A 26203-nucleotide genomic window follows, 5' to 3' on the forward strand; every position below is an offset into this window, starting at 1 on the left:
CTTTTTAAAATATTACACAATTCAGATTTGTTTATTAAACATTTGACAAATATTACTTTTTCATTACTTAGCGTTATTGTATTTTTACATTTTTATTTCTAACATTTATATATAAACATTCTTATTTGTTTTGCTCTGATCCTTGCAGTCATCGCTAAGGACTACCCCAATCTTACGTCCAGTTTAGAAAATACACTTTTAAAAAGGAGCAGAGGAAGTGGCGAAGTTTATCCACTCTATTCAAACAATTGTCCCAGTCATGCCTGCAGTGAACAGGACATTTTACACAGACAAAAGTCAATTTCCCAAAGAAAAGCTCTTGACAAATAGAAAACTTCTGTACCTAATGGGCGATAAATTGGAACCTAACTGATTTGTACAATGTTTATGTACAAAAATGTATACATGTTACAATTGAAAACATCTCATTTTGAATGAAACGGGAAAGTGAAGCAATAAGGAAAAGCAAGCACTAATGTTGAAGAATATGAACAGAAAAAGACAAACGTGAATCAGTCCCCCTGATATAAACAAATACAAATGTATGCATATGTATACACTCCCACAGGAATGTTTAAGGAGAAAAATATGCCTGCATACTGGCAAACACTTTTGGTCAAAAAACGGAGCATGGTAGGTGAGATTATTATAATCATCATCATCATCATCATCTCACCCAGGCCTCAAACTTAAAAAAAAATCAGTTGGGAATGAATACAAACATTTTAATATACAATCCAAAATCTGATCAAATCATTTGTTTATAATTTCGTGATTATTATTATTATTATTATTATTATTAATAAAAGGTCTTTGATAAATAATTCTTCCCTTTATTGCTTCCTCATAACATTTTCAATTTTAACCTTTTTTTAGTGGACCAACAAGCCTATTGATATCCTATAGCTCAATTTATGTTTTTTAAAGCAAGCAGCATTTATTTACATAAACCTGATCATGCTGTACCATTTTATAGTCTATCACTATGAAAAATATCAACCTTTTAAATTTCTTTATATAAAAACCGTCAGGTAAACCTCATTTGAAATTAGGGCAATAAAACAAGTGTAAACTTGTAATGAATACAACATTTAAATGCAGAATTACCATTAAAAACCTTTAACCATTAAAAGCCTTTCAGTCTAGACTAAGCATCATCAAAGACACTGCACTGCAGATGTTTACAGCTCTGTAACTGAAGAGTTCAACAGTATTAACAAGTTGCTTTATGAGTCGTACTCACATATCACCCATGACTGTTACAAAAATAATCTGAGTACATAAATCTAAAACATGGAATGGTGTCGCACATAATAGCAATAATATTACAAGTACACATGTAACTTATTATTGAGTGTAACAATGATATGGAATATTTTTAAGGACAAGGTAAACATGTGAGGGCTCAATTAAATTTCAGTTCTTTCTCTCTCACACACACACACACACACACACACACACACACACACACACACACACACACACACACACACACACACACACACACACACACACACACACACACGTAACCTTTTATTACAGCTTCAGCTAGACACATAATTTCTCAACCTGAGGTCAACACGACCTTCTTTTTCCATTCATTTTTCATTTTCTAAATCTCTCCACTGTTCCATAAGTTTCCTCTCCGTCTACTTTTAATCTCTCAATGTACCTTCTTTTCCTTCTTTCCATATATTTCATTTCAACCTTTCCCTCACGTTTCTTAGCAACTGAAGTAGAAGTAATGTCATTGCACTAAGCTTTCAACATGTATTATGTAAGTCATGATACCATATACAAAGCCTCTTTTTAAGGGATCTGTGAGGAACAGATATGAGATCTCTTTAAGAGTGCAAGTGCAAAGTCTAGTTCCAGCACCAAATGTAACACACCTATTCCAGCTTATCCAGATTTTCAGGAGCATCTGAACAACCTTAAGTGTCAGTTTATTGTTCAAAATAGGTTCAGACTAACAGACTAATCAGATGAGGGCTGGATATGCCCAGTTTGCGCAAACCACAGCACTCATTAACTTGTATATCTGGATACGTCTGGACAATGACAAAATTAAATGTTCGTTCTTCTGTTTTTTCTTATATGGTCAGGTTATTTGTTATTCTCAATAGCACTCATGCACGCACACACACACAAACAAACCAACTTTGTTGGCACAAATATATCTAGTCATCCATCCTCTCTACTGTAAGTCCATTTCCACAGTCTTCTCTCTAGCCTCTTTTCCAATGTTTGCACCTCATAGTTTCTGTTTGCACCAATGTTTCTGTGCCTTATAGTTGCTGTCCATCCTCCTCAGTGATGCCCTGGGCCTTTAACTCCTCCAGCACATTGTCGAGGTAGTCAGGGTCAGGGTAACCATGACCCGTGAGGTTGGAACCAAACTCAGTCTTGTGGTGGACTTCATTCCAAATAACTGTCTCTGACTCCCCTGTGGTGCTGGAGGTGCCTACTGAGAAGATCATCCGCCTGTCCCAAGCTACCAGCAGAAGCCTCAACACCTACACCACAGGAGAGCATACACTAATAAGGACACATTGTGTCACAAAAAAATTACATTTAAATACTGAAAGCCTTTATTAAATGTGTGATCAATGCATTGTTTATTTCTATGTCAAGAACTGATGCTGAGAAATGTTTATTGGGTGTCAGTGTAAAAGATTTACCTTGCATCCTTTGTCATTGTCTGGAAGATAGCATTGGCGGGGAAATCCCCTTGCGGTGAATGGTTTTCCTGGGTTTGGATGCTCAGGGCCCTTCAGCAAATAAGTGTTTAAATACGTCTTAGTCTGAGGTCAGTGATGTCAGAAAAAAAGGCAAAATATAAATATAGTCTGTGTACACACACGCGGAACACCCTGCGGATATGTTTTACCTGTATGCCAGGTGGTATGAAGTAAATGATACGGATGGTTTTGCAGTCAGGGTGTCCTGGCAGTGAGTGGGGGATGATGTGGTACTCCATCTTCCCAGGTGGCTGGTTGCCTGTCTTCGCACCATAAATGGTGTTGCACGATGGGCACTGCAGTCTGCCATCCTTATTGCCATTGTTATACATAGCCACTAAGCATTGCACATGGTATCGATGGCTGCACTGTTCTAACTGACCCACTAAATCTGCACGTGACACACCACTGATGCCTGGGCCTTTATACCCAGAGGGGCCAGACAGCGTCTCCATACAAATAGTGCAGTCCTGAGAAGAAGAAAATCACACTAAGCATACAACATTGCACAATAGTATATAAACACACAATCCCATTCTATAGTTCTTATTGCTCTATCATATGTATAAGCAGCCATGTATGTAGAATGCAGTACAATTTTTAAGTTTGGAACTCTAAGTTGTGATACAGGCTAACTAGATTCATGGCAGCTAAATGTGTCAACTCAGCAAAACATATTTTTAGATCAGGGGTTAAGATGTGAGGCGTCCTTATCAGCATATGTGGAATGGCCTTATCATCAATATGTGGTTAGATCATGACATTTCTTGCGGCATATCAGCTGTTCAATTCAAAGCTATTAATGGATCTACATTGCCTCAGTCCCCCACACAGCTTCCAGAATGTAGAGGCGATGCAGAGAATGACATGATATACCTCTTCAGGTGGATTCCTAACTTTCTGCCAGTACCTCTTCACTACTTCCTCGGGAGTCTTGCCTATAGAGGTAGAAAAAGTCAGTTTAGTCCATACAGCTTTTACTGTCTGCAGTTCTGTGTGCAGAATATAAAGGACTGATGTGCAGTTTGAGTTGTGAGCCTGTTTTTGTGAATAGCCTTATAAACCCCTATTTGTGTGCCTGTGTTTAACCGCACATTTGCAGGTCTGTTTTCTGGTTGTTTTTCGGAAGCTGTGTCCAAGGCCAGGGACGGGCTTGATGTCTCGTTTGCTGACAGGAGGAGGATGCAGAACCAGCTTAGGCTGACGAGTCAAACACACAGGAAGTCCTGCAGCACTCATTAGAATACCAGTGATCCCTGCAGAACAGAGGTTTTAACAGCTTAATTAAACAAATACTGATCCCTTAAATGTATGAGATGGGGAGTGTATACATACATATTCTTTCATTATTTTCTTTGAAGTTCGTGTGTGTGTGTGTGTGTGTGTGGGGGGGTGTTGTATTTTGTATCTGTATGCGCTCCTTTCATCTTCACCTGCTAAAGCTGGATGGACAGGACTGGAACCATTGAGGTTCTTCACCGGTACCGTCGGTACTCTAAAAACAAAATAAACTTTTTAACTGCAAAAACACTATACTGCTTATAACAGTCAGATTTCTTAGTCATTACACATACAGGTAATGAATCGTTTTGGCTCTGAATTATCCAGTTTTTAAATTCACAGAATACTGAAATCTTTGAAATCTGTAATTTTGGAAAATCTAGGCCCTTGAAATTAACCAATTTTTCCTGTGATTTTAATAGGGCCTTAGATATGTTATACATCATATTCCATGCATCACAATTTGATACATCATGATGAATCATGATATTGCAATTATAATGGTTAACTCAAAGCAAATTCTAAAATAATGGCACTGTTAAACCTTATAAGGACACATTTTATTAAATGCATCCTGACACCCCTTAACAAGAAAGTATAGCTGCTTCCATCTATAGACATTAAGTAGTTTCTTGATCTATACTGACTGAACTATAGCAAACAGGGAGTACACAGATAAATAAATATTGATGCAGAATGCAAAGTAACAGTGGGATGCAAGTTGAAGGGATCACAACAGTATGGCAAAAGAAAGCTATATTTCACCAAATATTACTTCTGAAGATGTAAGCAAACTGTGGCACCAACTGTCAAGTAAGAACAGCCACTTCTCAACTTCAATAGTTTCTTGTCTGTCCCCAACTTGAAAGATTAAAATTTCAGTTGGTACAGGCTTGTAGGCATTTTTCCAATAGAGCAGGGCTCCAGGAACTCACTGTCACACCAATCTGTTTAATGAGGAAATTAATTTGGATTGCACTCTTTTATATACATATGGATATGTAGCAATCTTCTTCTATCAGCCCAAACCCATTTAAGGTTGGATTAGTCCAGACTTGCTTTACTGTTTTCTAATGCTACTAGTTGATGAGATGAGAAATTTGTTCAGATGTACTAATTTACTTAGAAGCTGAAACTTGTTAATTTCTTGACCCCAATGAAAAACAGGCTCAGTTTTATCACTTAGAGATAGAAAATCTTAAAGTCAAATATCTACCTATGAAATAAAACAAGAACGTAATATTATAGCCAGTGAAAATTCCGAAAAAACTGCTTTCAAAAAATTATTGAATGATGGAGTAATACATATTAATTCTATTTTACTGACAATTAATATTAGCAGTTTCCCATATAAAAGTTTCAAGGAAATTGGAATTAATCCCTTTTGGGAAAATATAGAGTCAAAACATCTTAAAATAAAAATATCATGATTTTTTTCAAGAAAATCAATGACATGAACTGGTAAGCCTACGTGAGTTAGCATAGAATGAGTCATAAGCATGTATGTATACATGTATGTATACATAGTGCATGTATGTATAGGAAGAACTGCAGTGGGAGACGGACAACTGGGTTTGTATGTAAATACACCCTCAAAATTGCAATTGACAGAAATCCGAGATCTATTAAAAAACAGTAATCTGAAAGATAGAGTAACCATACATTGTACACCTGTAGGAATTGTCTGGGTATGGTTGCAAATTGAACTGTGGCTCAGTTTGCATACACAGCCTGTACCATGGGCCATATTCATTTAAGAAATTAAAACAACAAGCAAAAAAAAAAAGCTGTTGGCAATTTTAACATAATGACAAATTAAAGGTACAAAATTTTATCAATTGTGCATTAGGCAGATATGAATATTTATTGATATTTGATCCTTTTATAATTCAGGAAATTCCAGTTGCCTCACTGAGATAGACGCACAGAACCAGGCCTATGTACATTTCCCGTCATTCTCTCCATTTTTGAACTAGTAGTAGAAGTATACAGGTTTTTAAATGGCTGGTGTGTAATGGTTGGCGCCAGGCCGAGGACCCCTCCGGCCACCAGAGGGAGTCCTTGAGTCTGGTACGCCACTAATCAGGCTTAACACCAAACAGCTGGGCTAGACCATATATAAGCCCAGTGACCCAGTCATTCAGTGCTGGGTCTTTGCTAAAGTTCTGAGCCAAGCTCCTAGCTGGTAACTTCAGGTATTGAGGTCTATGAACCCTTGTGCTATGCCTCACTTTTTGTCTGCGAGGGTGTTTGTGTTTTTACATGTCCACCCCCCTCTCTAGTTTTCCCTCTCGAGTCTGTCTCTCTCTCTCTCTCTCTCTCTCTGTAGAATAGAATAATGACTATGCCATCGTCTTCCAGTCCTTTTGTATTTTCTCGCAAATACACACAGATACATGCAGAAAAGCAGCATTGTGCTGTTAGTGCTGATGAGGCTTTGTAATGCAAACAAAGGTTACCATAGAAACTAAACATGAGCACACAAAAGCAAGCAGAGCAGGGCCCTGGGAAGGAGAGTGGGACAGAACAAGGTGGAGAAAGTCAAAGGGAGGTAGTGACCCTTTCTTACACAACCCCGACACCCCCCTTCTTTCCTCTCTTGTAAGTCCTTTGCACACTTCATTCTCATTCCTCCACTGCTCAAGTGCTAAATTCAATTCCCAGATGGTCATCAAGCTGAGCCATGCTGGATGATTTAGCAGTGTGAGAAACACATTCACTCACACGCAACTCATAAACACTCGCAAAGGCGCACACACACACACACACACACACACACACACACACAATAACATGTTCCGAATACATCCCCATATGTGCGCACACACAAACTCTCCTCACACACAATCACAGGACTAAGTGATGTTGCAGATATATACTCAAGTACACATGTCAATAATTGAACATGTCCAGTGCAATACATACACCCATTACACATAACTGCAAATTCAACTTTTTAAAAGGTCAACACATTTACCAAAAACATGGAAACCAATAAGAAATGTTTCAGTTCTCTAAATTCTAACGAAACACACATGACAACAGCCAAATGAGCAGTATTTTTAACAATACGACAATTTGTCGTAACACCAATAAAGTTGACTACAGACATTGCATGTAGTGACTGAAAATCCTTCCGACAATCCAAGAAAATGACAATATATTTCCAGATTTTCTTGCCTTTAACTAATGGAAGAAAGTAGGGATCCTACAAAAAGTGACCCTAAATTGCTAGGGAGACTCCATGTTCTGATAACTCAAAAGAAGCTTGGAGATATAAAAGCCTACTGTTTAACTACTCCCCATAAAAGGAATTTAGACATTCTTATCTCAGTCAGAATAAATGACTGGCTTTCAATGACATCAGTCAAGTTATCAGTTGACTGTCAATAACCGTAGATAATCATCACACATTAGCCACACGCTGAATATACATTGGCCTCCCATCCACTAGGATCAGTAGAGAGCACAATAATAAGACTTTAGAAGCCATTTCTCACCCAGAGTCGATGAGGGCGCGTGACTGTGCCATGGCGATGCTTTGTAGCGCTGGCTGACTCAGCCCTGCGAGACTGGCACGAGAGGGCAGGGGAGCAGCACCAGCCGTGGAACGCCGAGACGGAACGGTCACTGAAGGTGATGGCAAAGACGAACATGATGTGGAGTTTGCCACGGTGATGAGCGTTGCAGTTGGCACTGATGGTGATGATGTTGAGGTACAGCTTGGTGTGGACAAAGGCTGCTGATTGAATACTGGTGGAGGGGAAAGGCACAACGGTGGAGGAGGTGGGCGACTGGAGGACAACGACAGAATGGCAGTGTTCGAGGTGAGCATGGACAACGAATGAGCAAAGGCAGTGGCATTCTTGCATTCTTGAGAGAGGGAGTGGTTGAATGAAAGTCCATGAGGCAGTGTTTTTGAATACGAGTTAGATATGGACGAAGTCTTAGACAAGGACGGAAGTGTCCCTAGACTGGATTTAAGATTGGGGCGCTTGGTCAGGGGAGGTCTGCGTCCCATTGTATGTGACATGGCATTCGCTTTTACACTTAAAACCAGCATACACTGTTGGCAGGCACATGGCTGTCCAATAGGGGCAAGGGAGGACATTGAAAGAGTTCCACTATGATAGATCGCACTCCTGTTTCCACTTGAGCTAGAACCAGACACACCAACCCCTAGAAGTGCCCCAGTTGAGCCACCACCTGAAGTCATTCCACCAGCTGCCCCTCCTGCCCCAGTACCCAAACCCTCAGCACTTTTTGGCAGTGGCCCAGAGACGAGTGGATAGGCCATGTCTGAGCGTTGCTGGATACGGCGGCACCGCTGTGTTTGCTGGTTGATCTGAGTCATGCTCTGGAAATCCACAAAGTAGCAGAAACCAAGTGGTGCTAGATCCAGCCAGGATAGCTGGCGGTCCCATGCCTCTTGCAGGGCAATACAGACCTCCATTGCATATGGTGTCCAAGATCCTGCATCATTCTCCCATTCCCACATCCATCCCTGACCTGGTGCTGTAGTAGGGTCATAGAAACTCCGACGTACTGGCCTTAACGTACCTGAAGAAAGACACAGACAGGTTAGACTGTACTGCTTTAAACACTCTCATGCTGAGTTATATACCAATATAGGTAGTTAGCTACCAAACTACAAAATATACTATTTGCTTACAGAAATTCAAATTCTTTAAGATATGAGGATTTTTTATTTACTCATAAGATTTAGAATTATAGAAGGCAAATCTACCTCACTAAAGCTTGACCCAAGACTGTGCTCTCAGTCTGAATAGAAAACTGACATCAATTGCATGTTTTTCAGTGTGCTAGAAGAACGTTTTTCTGAATCGGTCAGCCAAAATGAGTAATACTTTGAAGTGCTCTGAACTACTTATGGTATAACAATTTACAATAAACATTTGTATAATTGCTGTCTACAACTACTACTTTCATATCTGTATAAAACTGGTATTAGAAAATGCACGTGTGTAATATCAAATGACGGGTCTAACAGGTCTACAAAGGCTGGGGTTAATTACCCTAATTTTAAGTGTCTTAAAGTATCTACACATTAGCAGTCAGCTAGGAAAATGAGGCATTATACCATAAACAAAGTGTATTGGTTACAGTAACCAATAAGAAGAGTAGTTAAAAAACAAGACAAGACACTGCAGTACAGGTTTGATAATGGCCTGACTACAACTAAACAACTTGACCATTTGAAAGAAGAAAGGGTCTTGCTTTTGGTCCACACAATGGTAGAGAAACTGAATTCTTGTTATTTCAGCATGATCAAATATTCATTTTTATATGAGCATACACAAAAGATCAAAGAAACTAGACCCTATTTTAACTGTTAAATCAACATACAGTATAGTGTGATTACTCATTATTCTATGAGTAAATGACAAAGCACTTTTGTAAGTCACTCTGGATAAGAGCATCTGCTAAATGGCGTAAATGTAAATGTAATGTAAATGATTACTGAAATCACTGCATACACAGTGCTTACAACCCTGATCCTCCTCCAGGCCCAGTGATCGTATTTTGCGTTTTTTATGATTCGCACCAGTTTTGTGCGTTTTGCGTTTTTTATGGTTCACACCCATTCACCAAAGCAGCATAAAAAGCCCTGGCCCCTGAGTACATCACGTCTGTAATATTCAACCACAACCCACACAGTGAGGAAAGGGACACTTTCGCAGATCACCTGCAGTGGCTGAAAGAGTCAAACAGAGAGTAAAGCCTCAAGAGAGTCAACATTAGCATTACACTGAAAGTGAATTATGATACATAGCAAACACTAACAGGCAATATCACTGAAACCCAGTGGCTAGGACAAAACAAATGAAACAGTAGATTTCATTCTCAACACGTCCCTTTTGTGTCTAAAGATCCAGTTCCAAATCTCACCATTATGTATACAGCAAAATGTTGATACGCAGAATCAGAGAATATTCACCTAGTTAAAAAGTGAGACAACAAATTGGTGTGCCTTGATTCCTTCAAAGTTCATCCCATTACCATAATCATTTCCACCCAGTCCTTTTGTATCCCAGTCTGCAATCATCTGTGTTGGAAATGTAACCTTTTTTTTCTTTCATTAACAGAAGAATGAGAGAGTATTCCCCATGGTCTTAATGTGCCTTTCAGTTTGCTCCTTTGGGGAAAGGGTAAACTACAAGGGGGACTAAATTCAAAGTAGTAAGAAGTGAGTTAAAGGGTCTTCAACAGCAGGCAGCTGTGATAGTAAACAAATTTTTTTACACCTGTCTGTAAATAGTGTTCCTTCCCAAGCACCACAATGTAATCACAGTTCCAGCAAAATTATTATTTAATTTGATAAAATTTCCCAAAACAGAAATCTTGATTTCTGAACATATCTAACTTTTGAGAAATGCACAGGGACCATAAAAACTGTTTCCAAAAGCTTTAATAAAAAGGAACTCCAGGTTAAACTTGCATATTTATATACCCATCACATTAAAGCTGCCAAGCGGTTGGAAAAAGACGGATGCATCACAATGGCTAGTGAATGAGTGAGTGATCATTGATTACTTGATTCAAACATAATGTCCTGAAAAAGTCTCAACCCAGTCTCATTTGGAAACATTTCTCATTACTGTTCTTCCTTCCTACATTGCAGTTACATCAAAAGATGTTCATGCCCACTTGATAATCAATGTATTATCACCAATAATGTGTGGAAATGCATTCGTGCAAGCCTGTGCCATTGTTTGTTTGTTTGTGTGTGTGTGTGTGTGTGTGTGTGTGTGTGTGTGTGTGTGTGTAAAAGGTCATTGCATCAGTACATCATAGTGTGACATTAGGTTCAGGATCCCAGGACCTCTGAGGCAAGAGAAAGCCTTAAAGCAGGTGTACAGGGGCTGTCCATCTGTCTGATTGTTAAAGACGCCTTGCTTCTGTGACATAGTGCTCCCCCAGCTTCATTCTCTTCCTCTGTTACAAGTTGAGAGGCCCCTCCTCTCTCTCATCATTGTAATTCCAGTCAAAAATTTGTGAACTGCAAATAAGGTTTTTGTTGTTGTTTTTATGTCTTTCTAAACAGATGCATACTTGAAAATGTACAGGAGAGACACCATTCATCAAGATGCCGCCAAATACTGCTACAGAATACTAAATCTCCACAGCCCAGCCAACAGGGTTGCTGCTGCAAATGAAAAATCTGTTGAAATGTTAGGATACATTATTTCTCTGAGTCTCTCAGCCTGGTGAAATGTACACCCAAAGTGAAAGCTGGCTATATCATTGATATTTGAGGTTTTACATCAGCTGTGAATAAATTACAATCATCTCCATGGCCCCTAATAGCCCTAGACAGGTAATGAACAGAACCTTTAATACTTCATGCTATTAGGTGTGTTTGGCCTTAATCACCCTGAGGTCTTAAGTTTAGGTATATTTTAAAAGTAAAACAAGGGCAAGTCCATAGAGGGTAAGAAAATGAATTAATACATGCTCACACCCTCCTAGCATAAGTACAAGTATTAAAAATATCAACAAGTCAACAAGTATTAAAAATACATTAATTCCTCACATGCTTATTGCCTCTTATTTATTTTTTATTTTTTAGCATTTCCTTTTTTTATTGGACACTGACATATGTTAAATAGGAAATTTTGGGAGGAACTACACTAAGGATCTTCTGAGCAGAAAAGACAGTGGGAAGGTTTAACAGGAGTTCACTAAGAATCTAAGAAAGATACAGAGAAAGACAGAGCAGTCTTTCTCAGTTCACAAAAAGAAGCTTAACCTGTTTTCATAAATCTAAATCCTAACCTTCCCTTGGTGACACAGTCTAACACAGCTCAGGCTTGCACATGTGTGCATTTGTTCATGCATGCATGCATGCATGCGTGCGTGTTGTGTGTATTCTTGATTAAACTCTACCATTCATTGGGAAACATGCTGTGAATGACAGCACCCAGGGGCCTTGGGCTGCTGAAACGCTATACAGGCTGTTGTGCAATGAGAAGGAGAAACTTACAGCCGCTCCCCTCCACTTTTCTCCTCCATCTCTCTATCTACATTAATCTACTATCCCCCCTCTCTCAGACCCTATAAAGAAACAGCCCCCATGCCTTTGTGCAGTATTTTTCAACTTGCACATGCCCCATTCCTGGTATTTTAGCATTTCTTCACTTGCTTGTGTGCATGTCTGCCCTTGGTGGTGTGGGCATTTGGAAGAAGTCTTGCTACGGTAGAGCAGATGGGTAGCATGGAGTTTAGACTGGAGGTGATCGTATTTAACCTCTCTGCCTGAAAGGCAATTGAATTGAGAAAGAAAAGAGTGCAGGATGACACCTAAAATTACATAATATTTTAGGGCTTTTGTAGATATGCTGCCAACATTAAAGCCTATATAGATGATTATTTCCTACACAGGCTACCTTCTGACACCTTAAAGACTTAATAAGTGGAAAACGTGTCTTCAGTTTCTAGACTAGTTCACTTCAGCAATTTTGCACAATGGAAATCAATTAGAAATACACTCAGAGACAGTTTCTTCTTTCACCAGGGAAACTCTTTGTTTTTAAAAACCTGGCCTAATGATCACATAATTAGCAAGCATGCTGTGCCTAAACACTCTGTCTTGGTAAATTCTCTGCTTCTCTTTGCTGTAAGGTTTCTGTCCCACATTCTACACATCTGTTCCTCTAATTCAACAAAGAAAGTGGGTGTCACCTCTTGCAAGCACTGGAGTCTCCCCTTCACTCACAAATATTCTTAGCCCCCAGCCCCCACCCCCCACTCTAAGCATGGATAAACTTCCCATTCTATACGTGTTTTTCTGTCTACTCTCTTCTTCCACAAATCCCAACCCTGGGCAAAACTCCCACAAGATTGTTCACCATACATGAAAAAGAAAGATTAAACATAAGAACATAAGAAAGAGCACTTTATCTTTCTGTGATTCTGTCATACTTCTTTGGAACCCAACAGCTGTAGGGGTAATACTAGTTCTAATAGTGAAAGAATGTGGCTGGAAAACAACCCAACGGCCAGCTGTTTTATGATGTAACTTTTTCCACTCACTTCAAAATGATAAACCAGTGTAGACATGAGTCAGTGAGGCATTCTGTTAACTGCTAATTTATAGCAGTCACAATTTACTGGAAAAATGTACAATACATAAACTGAACTGTGCCACACAAGGACAGCTTTTAAGAAAACAACAGCGTTATTTGCTACAGCACTGACAATACAATTTACATTTTAAAGATGACGAATGTCTCGTCTCTAGTTGGTCCACTTACCTGTGTCCTGTCTGAACTGGTGCATCGAGTGCAAATCGATGATATAGGGCGAGAGACGGCTGTCAGCTTGGCCTAGTACAACGCTTCCACCCCGAGGATCGCTTCGTATAACTGCCTCTATGTGATGAGACACAACCGGAGTGTATGGCCACCAGCGCCTGTGCTCGTTCAGCCATTCCCACACCACCACGGCGGAGGCAAGTGACACTTTGTCCCTAAAACCAAAAACGTGCAGATTTAAAATACAATGTTTTGTTTAATTCTCTAACGAGCCACTTTACCAAGATCACTGCTTCAGAAAAGCGTCCCACTGGGGAGAATTAAAACACTTACTTTAGAAATACTTTAGAAACTACTGTCAAACTCACTAAGACAAAAACCATACGTTTACTTACATTTGGTTTGCCTGATGTGATCTAAGGGAAGAAATACTAGCATCTGGATAGATTTCTCTGTTTCACTGCCATCTCTGTTCACAACGCCGAAGGGAAACCACCAGCTCCTTCTTAGCGTCAATAACCATTTTAAAGAAACGTGGTAATCGCTCATCCGTGACATTCGCTTATATCCACAATGGCATGTATACCGATGTGGGCTTTCTTGTCATCGATGGAAACCGCAGCCTAGTACACCCAGTCCAGTTTGTTAACAATAGTTCAACATGTAGTCTAGACTACTACCATTGGCGCAGTTTTAGAGTAGCTATCTTAAGTAGTTGTAGAAAAGGAGAACAGCCTCCAGCTTGAAATGCCTTTAACGGTAGCGACTACAGGGGTAAACCCTGACACCACATGATTTGCATAAGTTTGCACGTAGCTTTCAGGCCAGTCACTCCCTTTTACTCGCTGTCGCCACAACCCAAACCAGTTTGGTTGGTTATGTGTTTTTCTACGCACACAGAAACGAACTCTGAAGACAGAGGACAGGGTACTCGAATTTAAGAAACCGCGCGACAGACATAACTGAGTTCCTTTAAACCGGCTTCATACAATCCAAAGCTGTATTCAGACACTGAAAATAATAACAAGTATGCGTGATGAAATGTAATTTCATCAACATTTTATATGTCACCTAAAACCAATGGTATATTGAAGGACACACTTGATTATATCGAATAACGATTAGTCTAGAAAACTTGGAGTAGCAAGACGAAACTTCCGGAGGATTCAGAGTTAATGCACAAAAACATATTTTTTTGTTCCGAAATTGTGTCTCTTTGTGTCTATATGTACAGTTATATGAAACTCGTTACTCAAGTACGGCTCCATAGCTCAGGGGTTAGAGCACTGGTCTTGTAAACCAGGGGTCGCGAGTTCAAATCTCGCTGGGGCCTGCATAACTTTTTTGGGGTTTTAAAACCCCAAGATTCATTGTTTGAATGGGACACTTTACTGTACAACTAAACGTGATTCGACATCGTAAATCTAGATATTTCCTGAGATATTACTTTATAAATATCTTAGAGCTGCCTTAGTAATCTTAAGCAGAGCCCGGATAGCTCAGTCGGTAGAGCATCAGACTTTTAATCTGAGGGTCCAGGGTTCAAGTCCCTGTTCGGGCGTACCATTTTTATACAGTCCAAAGACAGAGAACAGATCGTTCATTCATGTCATATTATAAAACATTGGCAGGAATTAACCTGTTCAACACGCAACACGCGTACGTAACTTGAAGAAACTTTAGAAGTAAACATAAATTTACCAAAGGCAGACGAAATGCTCTGAGAAAAAAAAAGACTTGCAAACAAAGATGCGTAACGCTCGCGAAAATCTGCACTGATAGACTCATACCCGAAGCGAAAATGACGAACATCAAAAGATACGCCGGTTTAAATATCACGTCGTTATCATTGGATACCGTGACATGAGCCCTCTGAATTCTTGGTAGAGGACCGGGACATGATTAGCCGCTGGTCGGAAAGAAAGTGAAAATACTGGCTTCCCTGACCGGGAATCGAACCCGGGCCGCGGCGGTGAGAGCGCCGAATCCTAACCACTAGACCACCAGGGAGCTGGTGTTATGTCATACATACAAATCCAGCTATATAAGTGCTTTGAAATTAGCGGGAGGGAAATGCATCACATTTTGCCTGAGAAACTACGACTTAATCTAATATAAATCATATGATTGTATTTGCACTAGTATAAGTACTAAACAAAATATAGTTTTGGTCAAAAAGATTACCTCAAAATCTGTTTTTTCCTCTAAACAATATGTATGTACCTGTTTCCAGCCTTGATAACAAACATGTGGGATCAGGGAGGAAGTGGATAATCAAGGAAGTGATCATATGACTCTTATCCCTAACTGTTAGGATTGCTGGTGTTACAACCATACCCGGTCTTCCCTATATCAATAATATGTATACGTAAACGTTAATCTCAAGAGCCAGTAGAGCGGAATACGAAGATATCGTTTTTATCGTTCGGATGCATGTTTCCATTACCAGCGCTTAACTGATGAAGTCGGTGGACTTAAACGTTAAGCTTAGCTTGTTAAACGCTCGTTCTGAAATACCCTCTGGATGTAACATTTAACGGCATAACTGTCTGAAGGTTTTATACTCAACCTGTAACTACTAGTCAGAAAGTCAGTAGCATTTTGCAACTTGAGCCTATGGTTTGTTTCATTTCTGAGTTGTTGTTTTTTTTTTTATGTAAACGTAAATTAAACAGCTTTTTCCACTGTCTTCCCACTAAAACCCGTTATCTGTCACTACATACCTCTGAATTCTAGAGGTACTCTCACAGACTTGCAAAGAGCCTAGCATTATAACAAATAGATGCGTCATACTTTCTAACTTACTTTTGCAAAAGATTCATCCATACGTCATTGACAAATCACTTCTTTGATTAAAACATTCCTTGTGCATAGCTGGGCTTTGCATTTTATTGAATACATTTGGACAAAGAAAAAGTCATCAATTTTCTTTTTTTTTGATAAACACTCAGTGACCAGAACTTTTCAGTCACCAACAGGAAGCAGTATCTTAAAAGAAATGGTTCTACGGAAGCACCATTGAGAGGAAACTGTCAATAGGTCTGTTGTGAGTTTTTCTCTGACAGCAACCACTTAAAAAAACAGTAATTCACTGTCAGGAATCACTCCAACAAAGAACACCAATTAAATAATTAAACCCCAAAAGCCACGACATCTCGACAGCCATGACAACCAATTAGGTTTATGGATTATCTTCATACTCCTTTACAGATAAATTCTGGAAACTTACATTTTCACTATTATTATTTGGGTATTTACAAGAAATTGCTAAGAGGAAGAATTAGGCTACCAAGAAGTCAAATCTCAACATCACGATAGCCATACAGGACTGGGCTTTGAACAAAACAATGACCCCTTCTCTCTAGGTGGGAAGAATGGATCAGTCTGTCTTCCTATGGCTTAGTAGCCTATAGCTCTAATCAACAGCAGACAACTGCTGGGTCATATACAGAATTGTGCAATTATGAGTCTCCTCTAAGCATGTTCAGCTGTGGGCAGCAGCTCAGACATATGGTTTATGTCATTTCTCAAAAGTGTTAATTCCTCACCTGTTGTGCAATGCTGGTATGAATTGGCAATGACTAAGTTGGGAGACCTGTCTCATCTCAGTTTCGTTTTCAATAACGAATGGCAATCAGTGTAATGGCAAGCATTACATAGACAACTATATTGTGCTTGAGGAACTAAGGAAGTGGCTACAAGTTGGGTACAAATTGCATATTACCCAACTGTAAAATCATGGGCAGCAAAAAAGTCACTTTATTCACACTGCAATCACATACAGTCACTGCATTTAGGTCAGCAAACACTAATAGACTAGTATAGGGCATTGCTTTAATGCTTCAGTCAGAGAAACCCAGCAGTGCATTCCACAAGGAGACAAAGTCTGAAAACACACTGTACATAGACTATACAAATAAACAAACATTAGTGAAACAGGTTATAATAGCACAATTGTACAAGTTATAGAGGTACAGAACATTAGAACATTAAGTAAACATGGTTGAGACATTTTTTTCACATCTAGGCATTGTACCACGTTTGAGGTAATTAAGACGCAACAGTAATGTTTGTACAGTGTATGCTATACTTCTTAGGACACTTTCCTTCTGTGCTTAAAGTGTTATTGAAAAAGCCTGCAGTTTCTAACTCATGAATACACTTTGTAAACTAAAACAGACAAATGGCAAAAGCTAAACACAAATCATTAATGATACCCATTCTAAAGCATAAAATATTTCAGTAAATCATTGCAGGCCTACAGACAAGAGAATGTAACTTCTGCTGCCATGCACTTTTGTTTTTGCTAAAAATCCTATAACTTATCAAGGAGCACTGTTATATCTCAGCTGAGTTGGACTACTACAATTACTACCACTACAATGTCAGCTTCTGTACTGCGTTGTATACCGTATGGGCATGTGATTATAACTGGGTTTTGGTTTTTTTGTTTGTTTGTTTGTTTTTTTTAAACAGGTTGTGCACAGAAACTGTGCAAGGCAATATATGTTCAATTATATTAAAGATGTAACCAATGAAGTGACCAGTTAATGCAGCTATAATGAAGGTGTATCTAAATGGGTTGTGACTGTATGTGTTTCAATATTTCACTACAGTGGTCTCAGCCACATGTCAACATGCAAGTTATACAAGGCAATGTCATTAGTTTAATCATGTGAAATAAAGTTCTTAATGCCTTAAACGTAAAAGTGATCTTCCTAGAACTACATATATCACCTACAAACTGATCCCTTACTGCTAAATACAAACTGAATTGTTTCTAACATTTAATTAATAAAAGTATGTAAAACAATATACGGTGTAGAAACCTGCATCTTGACAGTTATATCTGTCCCTTAAAAAATAATTTATGCAACACTAAAATGTGTGCTACAGGATCATAAAAATAATTTGCAATGAATCGCATTGTCAGTGGTGAATTCATTGCTGACTGCACAAACGTGTATACTACTACTGTTTGGTAGCATTTCTGAATTGAAAATTAAACCTTTTAGGGGGAGAGAAAAGGAACCGACTAGTCATTTATTGCACTGATAGATATTCAAGTACCCTTTTAGGAGAGTGTGTGTTGATAAATACAGTTTCTGGATAACTTGTAGGGTTTCAGGATTTTGAACAGTAGTATGAGCTATCTTTACCATTACTAGTTATTTCTGTAGCCACAATAAAGTAAATCTCTGAAACACTAACAGCCAAATCAGTACATCATGGATGACAGAACAATTTATGAAGCACCTTATACATGCTTGCACATCACTGCAACAAATCACAGGTTCTCAGATTTAGACTTAGCACATGTCCCCTCTTTGAACAAATCTCGTAGCTCTGCCAATGAATGCGTATGTTTAGTCATGACACCCGTTGTCTAAAAATTACAAACTCAAAGCTTATTACTCACATCTCTCTCCTACTTTTCTTTTTTTCTTGTTCTGTCAATTTCAGTATTCAGTCACACTGGCAGGGTTGGGGTTGGATTTTGTTGGGAGGGTGGAGACTGAGTTGGTAAGGGTGGTGGACTAAAGGTTAGGCTGGTAAGGGGGATGGATTAGAGGATGGAGGTTGGGTTGGTAAAGGCAGTGGACAAGACGGTGGATGTTGAGTTTGTAAACAGAGTGGCTTGAAAGGTGGTTGCTCTATTGTTGGAGTTTTTCTTTTTTGCACTTTAAAATGTTAAAAGGAACATGAAGAAAGAATGAAAACAACACCCCCCAAAAAAACCAAATAAACAAAAAAGGGGGTGAGCTCAGGTTTGTTTGTTTTTTTTTTTGTTGTTTTTTTTTGGGGGGGGGGGTGGTGTCTGGAGGAAAATAAAAAACTTTCAACAAAAGGTCTGCCTTTAGTGTAGGTTACTGTCTGTAGTGTAGGTTATGGACTACAAACACAGAAATACATGCTGGAAATTTCGGCAGAATTAGAGCAGATTGAAGGAAGCAGTAACAAGGTTACTAAATTAATGCTGATGAACTGCTTCGATTTATCAGTATAGTAATTTACCTTGGACTTCTGAAGCCTTCGGCTATTCGGGACCTGTGGAGGAAGGATCATTTGCACAGCCTCCCATTTCCTCCTTCAGTGATGACTGGGAAGCGGCATGAGGCCATTAACGATCAGCTTAGAGGTAAACCTGGCTATGATTGTCTCTTCCGCCTCAAGCCACTCATGGAACAGATCCTGACTGCCTGTCAAGCATATTATCAGCCACACCAGAATATTGCCATGGACAAAAGGATGGTGGCCACCAAGGCAAGGATTTCCATGAAACAATACATAAAGGACAAGCTGACCAAGTGGGGATACAAGCTGTTTGTACTGGCCGACAGCTCCAACGGTTACACGTGCAATTTCAGCGTGTATGAAGGGAAGGCAAGGAAACCATCCGGAAAAGGACCGAGTTTTGATTCTGTGGTCAACCTGATATATGTTCCTTCTCTGGGCACAGGATATACAGTATATGTGGACAATTTTTATACAAGTTCACTGCTATTCCGTCACCTGCACGGAATTGATTTGGGGCTTGTGGAACTATCCGGCAGAATAGGATAGGTTTTCCAAAGACATCTGCCAATGATCTGCCAAAAAAAGCTACCGGTGGTGACATGAGATGGATCAGGGATGGCCCGTTGCTGTCTGTAAAGTGGAGGGACACACGAGATGTCACAATGTGCGCCACTGTCCACAAAGCTTACAGTGGGAAAACTGTGCAGCGACGGGTGAGAAATGAAAGCGGCACCTGGTCCACCAAACAGATCCCTGTACCGGACACTGTGAAGGCGTACAACAAGTTCATGGGAGGAGTTGACATGTCTCATAAAGTACTTCTCCGTGACACAGAAGTCCAGACGGTGGTATATGAAGCTGTTTCTACATTTCATAGACATTGTGGTGGTGAACAGCTTCATCATTCAAAAGGAGATGGCACTGGCAAGAAAGAAGAAGCCCCTCAACCAAAAACACTTCAGGGAGGTGTTATGTTCAGAGCTAGCTGGTGTTGGGAGAACACAGGAATCCCCACGGGTAGAAGCTACGAGTGCCTCTTCGTCGGCTCCTCGTGTCCCAGAGCGGAGACCACAGGGGTGCTTCCCTGTTACTGTATGTGAGCCATCGACTGATGTTAGACAGAAAGCCACAAAAGGGAGGAGAAAATGTGTACAGTGTAAAAACAAGACAATTTTCATGTGCCGCTCTTGTAGTGTTCCACTTTGTGTTATGGTTGATAGGATGTGCTTCACAGAGTGGCATGATCAAAATACTGAAAAGTAATAGAATAAATATTTGCTGTTAATATTTGCTATATAAGTTGTTTTTATGTCAAAAATAAAAATGCACACTCATAGTGACCAGTGACTTTTTAAAAATTTGGGCACTTTGGAGAGGTTTTGGGAACGTTGGAGACGCCAGAGGAGACCAAGTGGAAAATACTGTGTAGCTCTTGAATAGTTTATTGTATCTGCCTCAAATTTTGCATGTATTTGGACAAGACCGTGGTGAATCAGGAAATGTAGAGGTTGAATGAAAATGAATCTCCAGCATCAACAGAAACATTTAGAAACCTCCAAAATCAAAGGCGTTTTTTGTTTTTTGACATTTTCTTCTCTATTAGAGGTCAAATGGAACCTAAATGATGGAGAAATAAGTCTGGATGTGAATGGATGTCTAATCCCAAGTGTCTACTTCAATTTGAATCCTGAATGATCATGGTGCTATGTGTACAATTTCAGATATCTAGTGTTAAAGTGAACAACCACAAATCGTTCAAAAATGAGCTCAAAATGGCTGGTGCGCAAAGGAGAAGAGGCATAATCAGCAATTTTACCAAGATGCTTAATTCATATGGGACCACATGCCCATGTGCACACAATAACTAAAGTTTTCATAGTCATTAAGAAATTTCAGTTCTACTTGTTTGTAGGTTCCTCATTTTTGCTGTAAGAAATAAAACTTTCAGCTGGCTCCCATGTGTTTTTCCATTTTGCCCCACTGAAAAACACAATACATGAACTAATCAATTAACTAATACAGGTCAGTGTGAAAGATGGGCTTGTAGAAAACAAACAAAAAAAACAAACAAAAAAAAAAAAAAACACTTTACCAAAAGCTCTGCAGTCCATGGGTTAAATTAAGATATATTACTGGATAGGAAATCCAACTTCAAAAAATGTTTAACCCTCAAACTCATTCTCATTAGTAGCATTCTAAGTAATGGCACAGGATTATAAAGAATATAAAATCTTACCACAACGAGCAAGGCATCCACTTGACTCTGACTTCATTTTGACCCTTTTATGAATCGAGGTAATAGGAGAGTGAATGTAAGCACCAGACCTTATTACTTAACATAAGAAACTTAAATCCTGTATTAGCGTGTTTTAGAAAATTGTAGCTGGTATTTTCCAGTCTTTGATTTTTGTTTCTTCTCATTCATTTTTTTGACCTACCTTTGTGTTCCTCCATCTAAGAATTTTCTCAACAGGAAACACGCCATTGTACACGCCATGATTGCAATCTGAAAGGGGAAAAAAGAAAGAAAAAAAATAACATTGAAACAATCAAAAAAGAAAGATGTCATTTTGACATTTAGATTTTAAAGCAATTATGAAATATTTATATTTTGTCAGTTTGACTTTGATGCAGAAAACACATGCGCAAATTATTCTACAGTGAATACCATTTTACCTGGCATTTTTGTCTTCCTTAAAGATGATTTTGCTCCCTTCACTGAAGATCCTTTTTCACATTTCACATTGGCCTTTCTTCGTGAATCTGATTCAGTCCTATTTTCTACTGGCAGGATTTGGGCAGAGGCAGTTTGAATATCTGCCTGCTTCACATTTTTATGCATTCCAATTCTTGACGTAGATGGTAGGCATTCCTCAACAGGTTTGGTCACACTCTGGGATGCAGATCCCTCAGTTAGCACTGGGGTATTCATATTTGTGCATGTGGATGGTGCAATAACACTCCCTTTAAACACAGATGTTTCCACTCCTAAAGGCACCTTCTGTGAAATATCCAAGGAATTCAGACTAGTTGCTTCATCTTGCAACAAGGAGCCTTTGGGAGACAAGGCAGCTTCCACCTGAGCATCTGAAATTCTCTCCAAGCGAACCTCCACTTTGGCATTTAGTTCTTTGGCCCCTGTGAGTGTTTGGCAGGGCTTTGGGGCATCTTGGGCATTCTGAAAGTGATCTGAATGAGCATGGATCCTCTTGTGTATATTCCAGCCACACTGGGTAGCAAGCATTTGACCACAGAGGCAGCAGTAGTATGGGTATGGCCTCGTGGAAGGGTTGATACTTCGTCTATGTGTTGCCATGTTCTTCAGACTGGTGAAGGTCTGTCCACACCTGCTGCATTCATGCATGCACTTGTGGTGCTTGAGCTGCATTGATTCATAAAACCTCTTACCGCATCGTTTGCATGTGTATGTATGTTGAACAACTTGGGAATTTGTTTTTGGATGCTTCATTTTCAGGGTGCATGTGTCTGCTGAGCAGCACAGACAACGCCTTTGGGTGCTAAGCTGCCTGTCACGCAGCTTATGTGTAGAAGTGATGTTACATGTAGATGCAGTTTTCTTTTGGATGCATTTTTTCTTCAGCACCACAGCTTTTTTAATCTCTGATTTTTTACCAAGTATTGTCATGGCTGTACAAGAGGAGGTTTGAGTGGAACTAACCACTGACACAGTTTGTAGTGGAGACTTTGACACCACTTTTATCATAGATGTTTGATGCCTTGCGACTGCCGATGATTTAGGTGGATGATGACTTTTAACCACAGTTCGAGTTAAGGTGCCCTTGTGGTTTTGGTTTGGCCTATTTACAAATTGGTTACTCCCAGAGGTACCTGAAAAATAAAAAGCATAAAAACAGCTGCACTCTCAAGGGAAAAAAAAAAACCAGGCAAAATTCACTCTTACAGGTCACTGCAATCATGGCTGTACAACTTATAAACCAACATGTGTGTAATAAAAAAAATAACACTGCAAAGGTTCAGAAAACAAAAATAATACCAAGAAGTATTTATATATGCAAAGTACAAAAGTTATTTAATCTGATTTTAAGGCAACCAGGCTACTAAAGCTTTACCGGGTGATATCTGAGTTGTTGTTGGTCCATGGACTGCCACACAGCTGTGTCTGTTGGCTGTTTTCTCATCTGTAGCATTCTTAGGTATCTGCACCTTACCATACAGGGATTGTGAAAGTATTTTAAAAACAGTGAGTTTAAGTGGCCAAAATTAGGGTAAAAAAGGACTGCTACACCCTAGTTATTTTTTTTAATATCCCAATAATACTTGAGCCAATAAGCCCAAACAATCACCCAATGGCTTAATTTTCAATTACAAAGAAAGATCCACACTACTACGCATCATTTATGCACTGGGGTCAGAACGTTTCTGAACACACAGCCCACTGAACTGAAGCAGCAGTGAAACATTCTCAGGCAGTGAAATTAAATGCTGCATCAGCAAAGTATATGTGTGAGAAAGTCTAGCTTACAACATTACTATAATGTTTTGGAATGTCTGAGGTTCAATCTGACACTTCTGAAATCAAGTATGCTTTTTGTGTGGTTCACTATAGACTTACATACATGTACCTCAAAACCTTTCCAAACACACTATACCACCTATAAAACATTTTGCCCCAACAGTCCTGGTGGACACACACATAAATATGTTCTACAAATTTTAATGTTTCAGCTGTTATAGCCTATAATGCTAGTGTGTATGGCAAACTATGCATCATTGTATCATTAGTTTGTACACAGATAGGTTCTGTAGTGTAGGCTCTGTGGTCATTGTCTCTCAACATGAGGACCAATGAATTACTAATGACAACACCACACAGCTGACCAATAAACCTCCAAGTACCCAATTACTTATGCACTCCTGAAAACACTATGTTTAAAACATTTTTTATATGATGCCAGTCATTCACCCAATATAGATTTAAAAAAAAATCCCGTCAAATTAAGCAAGATTACATTCTGCATCTTAACCCCAGTCATTGTTTCATAACAAGGTACAGGGCCACTATAAACTATGTCCCATTACTTTTAAACTGTACCATATATAGAAACAACATACCTTTTCCCCTCTGCCCTCTGGGCTAAGAGTACTGGTATCTGAAACAGAAACCTGAGGGGTCACACAGGACATCCCCCCATCTTCTTTCTTGAAGCTGCTGGTTAACTGACTTCTCAAAATAGCATGCGTTCTCTGCTCTTCACTCTCTTGCAACTGCTGCTTCAGATCATCAACTTCCTTCCAGCTGCGAGAAATTTCCACCCTGGTCTCCAAGAACACTTCGGTAAAAACCTTCACAATGTCAGAGGTTGTCTTCACCATGAGAGACTCAACAAGAGTCTGAAATTTGGCAGCTATAGGGTCATCCACCTCCATAGCAAATGGTGGGTAAAAGGTTTAGTTGCAGAGGAGAGGTGGAGGAGATGCCGCTACTTCCTGTACACAAAAAACATTACATATAAAAATAAACATGCAATAAATACAAATAAAATATAAACACTGTACCATAAGTCAACTGTTCCATTAGGTCAATTCAAATTTTGTTCACATCAAATAAGACAGCAGGACTCTGACATTTCATAGACCATATTTAGACTTCAGAGATGACAACAATCCCCCCCTTTCTTTTTAAATGCCCAATTAGGATCCAACCATGGTCGTCCCCTTAACTTAAATCGTCTATAATACTGAACAATTATACTGAAGCCATTAACGTTTTACAGCGTTTCTATGAACAAGAACATAAAAACACCGACATGATGCATCCCTATTCAAGGAGTCAATAACATGACTCGTGCCGTCAGAATTCTAGTCCATTTTTCCATTTAGATGCACGCAGCAAGCTTGAAGCGACCAAGGCATGATTTCAGTGTGCCCCAATTTGCAGTAAATCGTGGTTCGTTGGATTTCTGATGGTTAATTATTCTAAGTACTATCGTTATTGTACCTCCTGTGTAAAACTGATTTACCGGTAAGATAGCCAAACTAAATAAGATAAAACAGAAACTGGAGGGAAAACAGGTTTTTCCGAAAACGCTAGCGTTACCTAGCTATCCTAACCGGCCACATAAGTGGCACACTTCTATTGCGTGTACTCAGACGTAAACAAAAAATGCGCTAATGACTTACCCTACACATGCAAACAAAATATTGACCTGGCTAGGCGTCGGGCTCTAAGTTATCCCACGTATTTATTAAATAGGTAGTCAACAGGCTGTGAAGGAATTTTCCAATAGAGCTGCGTCATTTGGGAAGGTACCGAATAGAAACACATCCTAGGATTTACGTTCCGTGCAGTAAAACGTATGTAAGAAAAAAAAAATGCGTCGGTAAATCTTTTAACTAATAAATGGGCCACTTAAAATGTTTTAAATATTTAAATACAAAACTATTAGTGATATTTTCCTCACAATAACGTTTAGACAATCGTAACTTCACAATGTGCAAAATTCATAATTTGCCAACTTTGAGGGGCTGAGGCACGGTCGTTATTCCTGATGCTTTGTGAGCAGTTGGGGGAGGAAGTAATTTATTTTTAGATCTGCTCCTCTGTGTGTTCTCCTCTTAAGTCATGTTTATTTCCAGGCAACGTTATTTCTGTGGTACATGCACTCGCTTTTTTCATCCTGCCATGATCTGCTCCTCTCATTACGATTACAGGTTTAGCTGCAATACTTATCTACACAATACTGTGAAAAGTAACGTTTGAACATCTGCGACACACGGCAGTACAACTTAATGTTACTTCACCGATCTAAATGCCTGGTGAACAAGCAAGGTAGCTTGCATAACTTTAGACTAATGTTAATACTCTCCCAAGTCTGGAAGGTCTGTGTTATCTCAATGCACAATTCA

The 26203-nt window shown here is 39.3% G+C and overlaps 2 protein-coding genes and 3 non-coding genes across 8 annotated transcripts; 2 read left to right on the forward strand and 3 right to left on the reverse strand.

The window, feature by feature from the left end:
• Positions 1–222: 222 nt before the first annotated feature.
• Positions 223–14091, reverse strand: dtx4b (deltex 4, E3 ubiquitin ligase b). Its single transcript, XM_027019829.3, has 9 exons — positions 13693–14091; positions 13298–13512; positions 7523–8582; positions 4175–4236; positions 3836–3997; positions 3618–3679; positions 2891–3211; positions 2682–2771; positions 223–2516 (listed from the first exon to the last, which is right to left on the reverse strand). Coding segments are annotated over exons 1-9 (2202 nt in total). The 5' UTR covers positions 13695–14091; the 3' UTR covers positions 223–2288.
• A 466-nt stretch (positions 14092–14557) lies between these two features.
• trnat-ugu (transfer RNA threonine (anticodon UGU)) lies at positions 14558–14630 on the forward strand. Its single transcript has one exon. It is a non-coding gene; the product is annotated as a tRNA-Thr (tRNA).
• Positions 14631–14785: 155 nt separating this feature from the next.
• trnak-uuu (transfer RNA lysine (anticodon UUU)) lies at positions 14786–14858 on the forward strand. The gene has a single exon. It is a non-coding gene; the product is annotated as a tRNA-Lys (tRNA).
• A 377-nt stretch (positions 14859–15235) lies between these two features.
• trnae-cuc (transfer RNA glutamic acid (anticodon CUC)) lies at positions 15236–15307 on the reverse strand. The gene has a single exon. It is a non-coding gene; the product is annotated as a tRNA-Glu (tRNA).
• A 1721-nt stretch (positions 15308–17028) lies between these two features.
• On the reverse strand, positions 17029–25600 carry zgc:66472 (uncharacterized). 4 transcript variants are annotated; one of them, XM_081725036.1, is made up of 7 exons: positions 25478–25600; positions 24410–24784; positions 23407–23494; positions 21992–23164; positions 21754–21821; positions 21552–21595; positions 17029–21295 (listed from the first exon to the last, which is right to left on the reverse strand). In XM_081725036.1, the coding sequence occupies exons 2-7, from the start codon at positions 24722–24724 to the stop codon at positions 21214–21216; spliced, it is 1770 nt and encodes a 589-aa protein (XP_081581162.1). In that variant the 5' UTR covers positions 24725–24784; positions 25478–25600; the 3' UTR covers positions 17029–21213. The 4 variants fall into 4 exon arrangements, with proteins under 4 accessions (XP_081581162.1, XP_026875620.2, XP_035387611.1 ...); XM_027019819.3 differs by having other exon boundaries at positions 23407–23500; XM_035531718.2 differs by having other exon boundaries at positions 23407–23500; positions 25504–25591.
• Positions 25601–26203: the final 603 nt, after the last annotated feature.

This window comes from Electrophorus electricus, chromosome 12 (assembly GCF_041902795.1).
Source record: "Electrophorus electricus isolate QZ-2024a chromosome 12, ASM4190279v1, whole genome shotgun sequence".
In the NCBI taxonomy this organism is placed as follows: Eukaryota; Metazoa; Chordata; class Actinopteri; order Gymnotiformes; family Gymnotidae; genus Electrophorus; species Electrophorus electricus.

Excerpts from the sequence above, each read along its gene's own strand:
- zgc:66472 (XM_027019819.3), bottom strand. The coding sequence starts at position 24,724 with ATGGAGGTGGATGACCCTATAGCTGCCAAATTTCAGACTCTTGTTGAG. Across the intron at positions 23,501-24,409 it reads CAGAGGGCAGAGGGGAAAAG|GTGCAGATACCTAAGAATGC; the intron begins GTATGTTGTTTC and ends CTGTATGGTAAG. Across the intron at positions 21,296-21,551 it reads TGGATGCCTTGCTCGTTGTG|TGGGGCAAAATGGAAAAACA; the intron begins GTAAGATTTTAT and ends TGTGTTTTTCAG.
- dtx4b (XM_027019829.3), bottom strand. Across the intron at positions 3,998-4,174 it reads TGTCCATCCAGCTTTAGCAG|GGATCACTGGTATTCTAATG; the intron begins GTGAAGATGAAA and ends TCTGTTCTGCAG. Across the intron at positions 3,680-3,835 it reads CAGAAAACAGACCTGCAAAT|GCAAGACTCCCGAGGAAGTA; the intron begins GTGCGGTTAAAC and ends CTACCTCTATAG.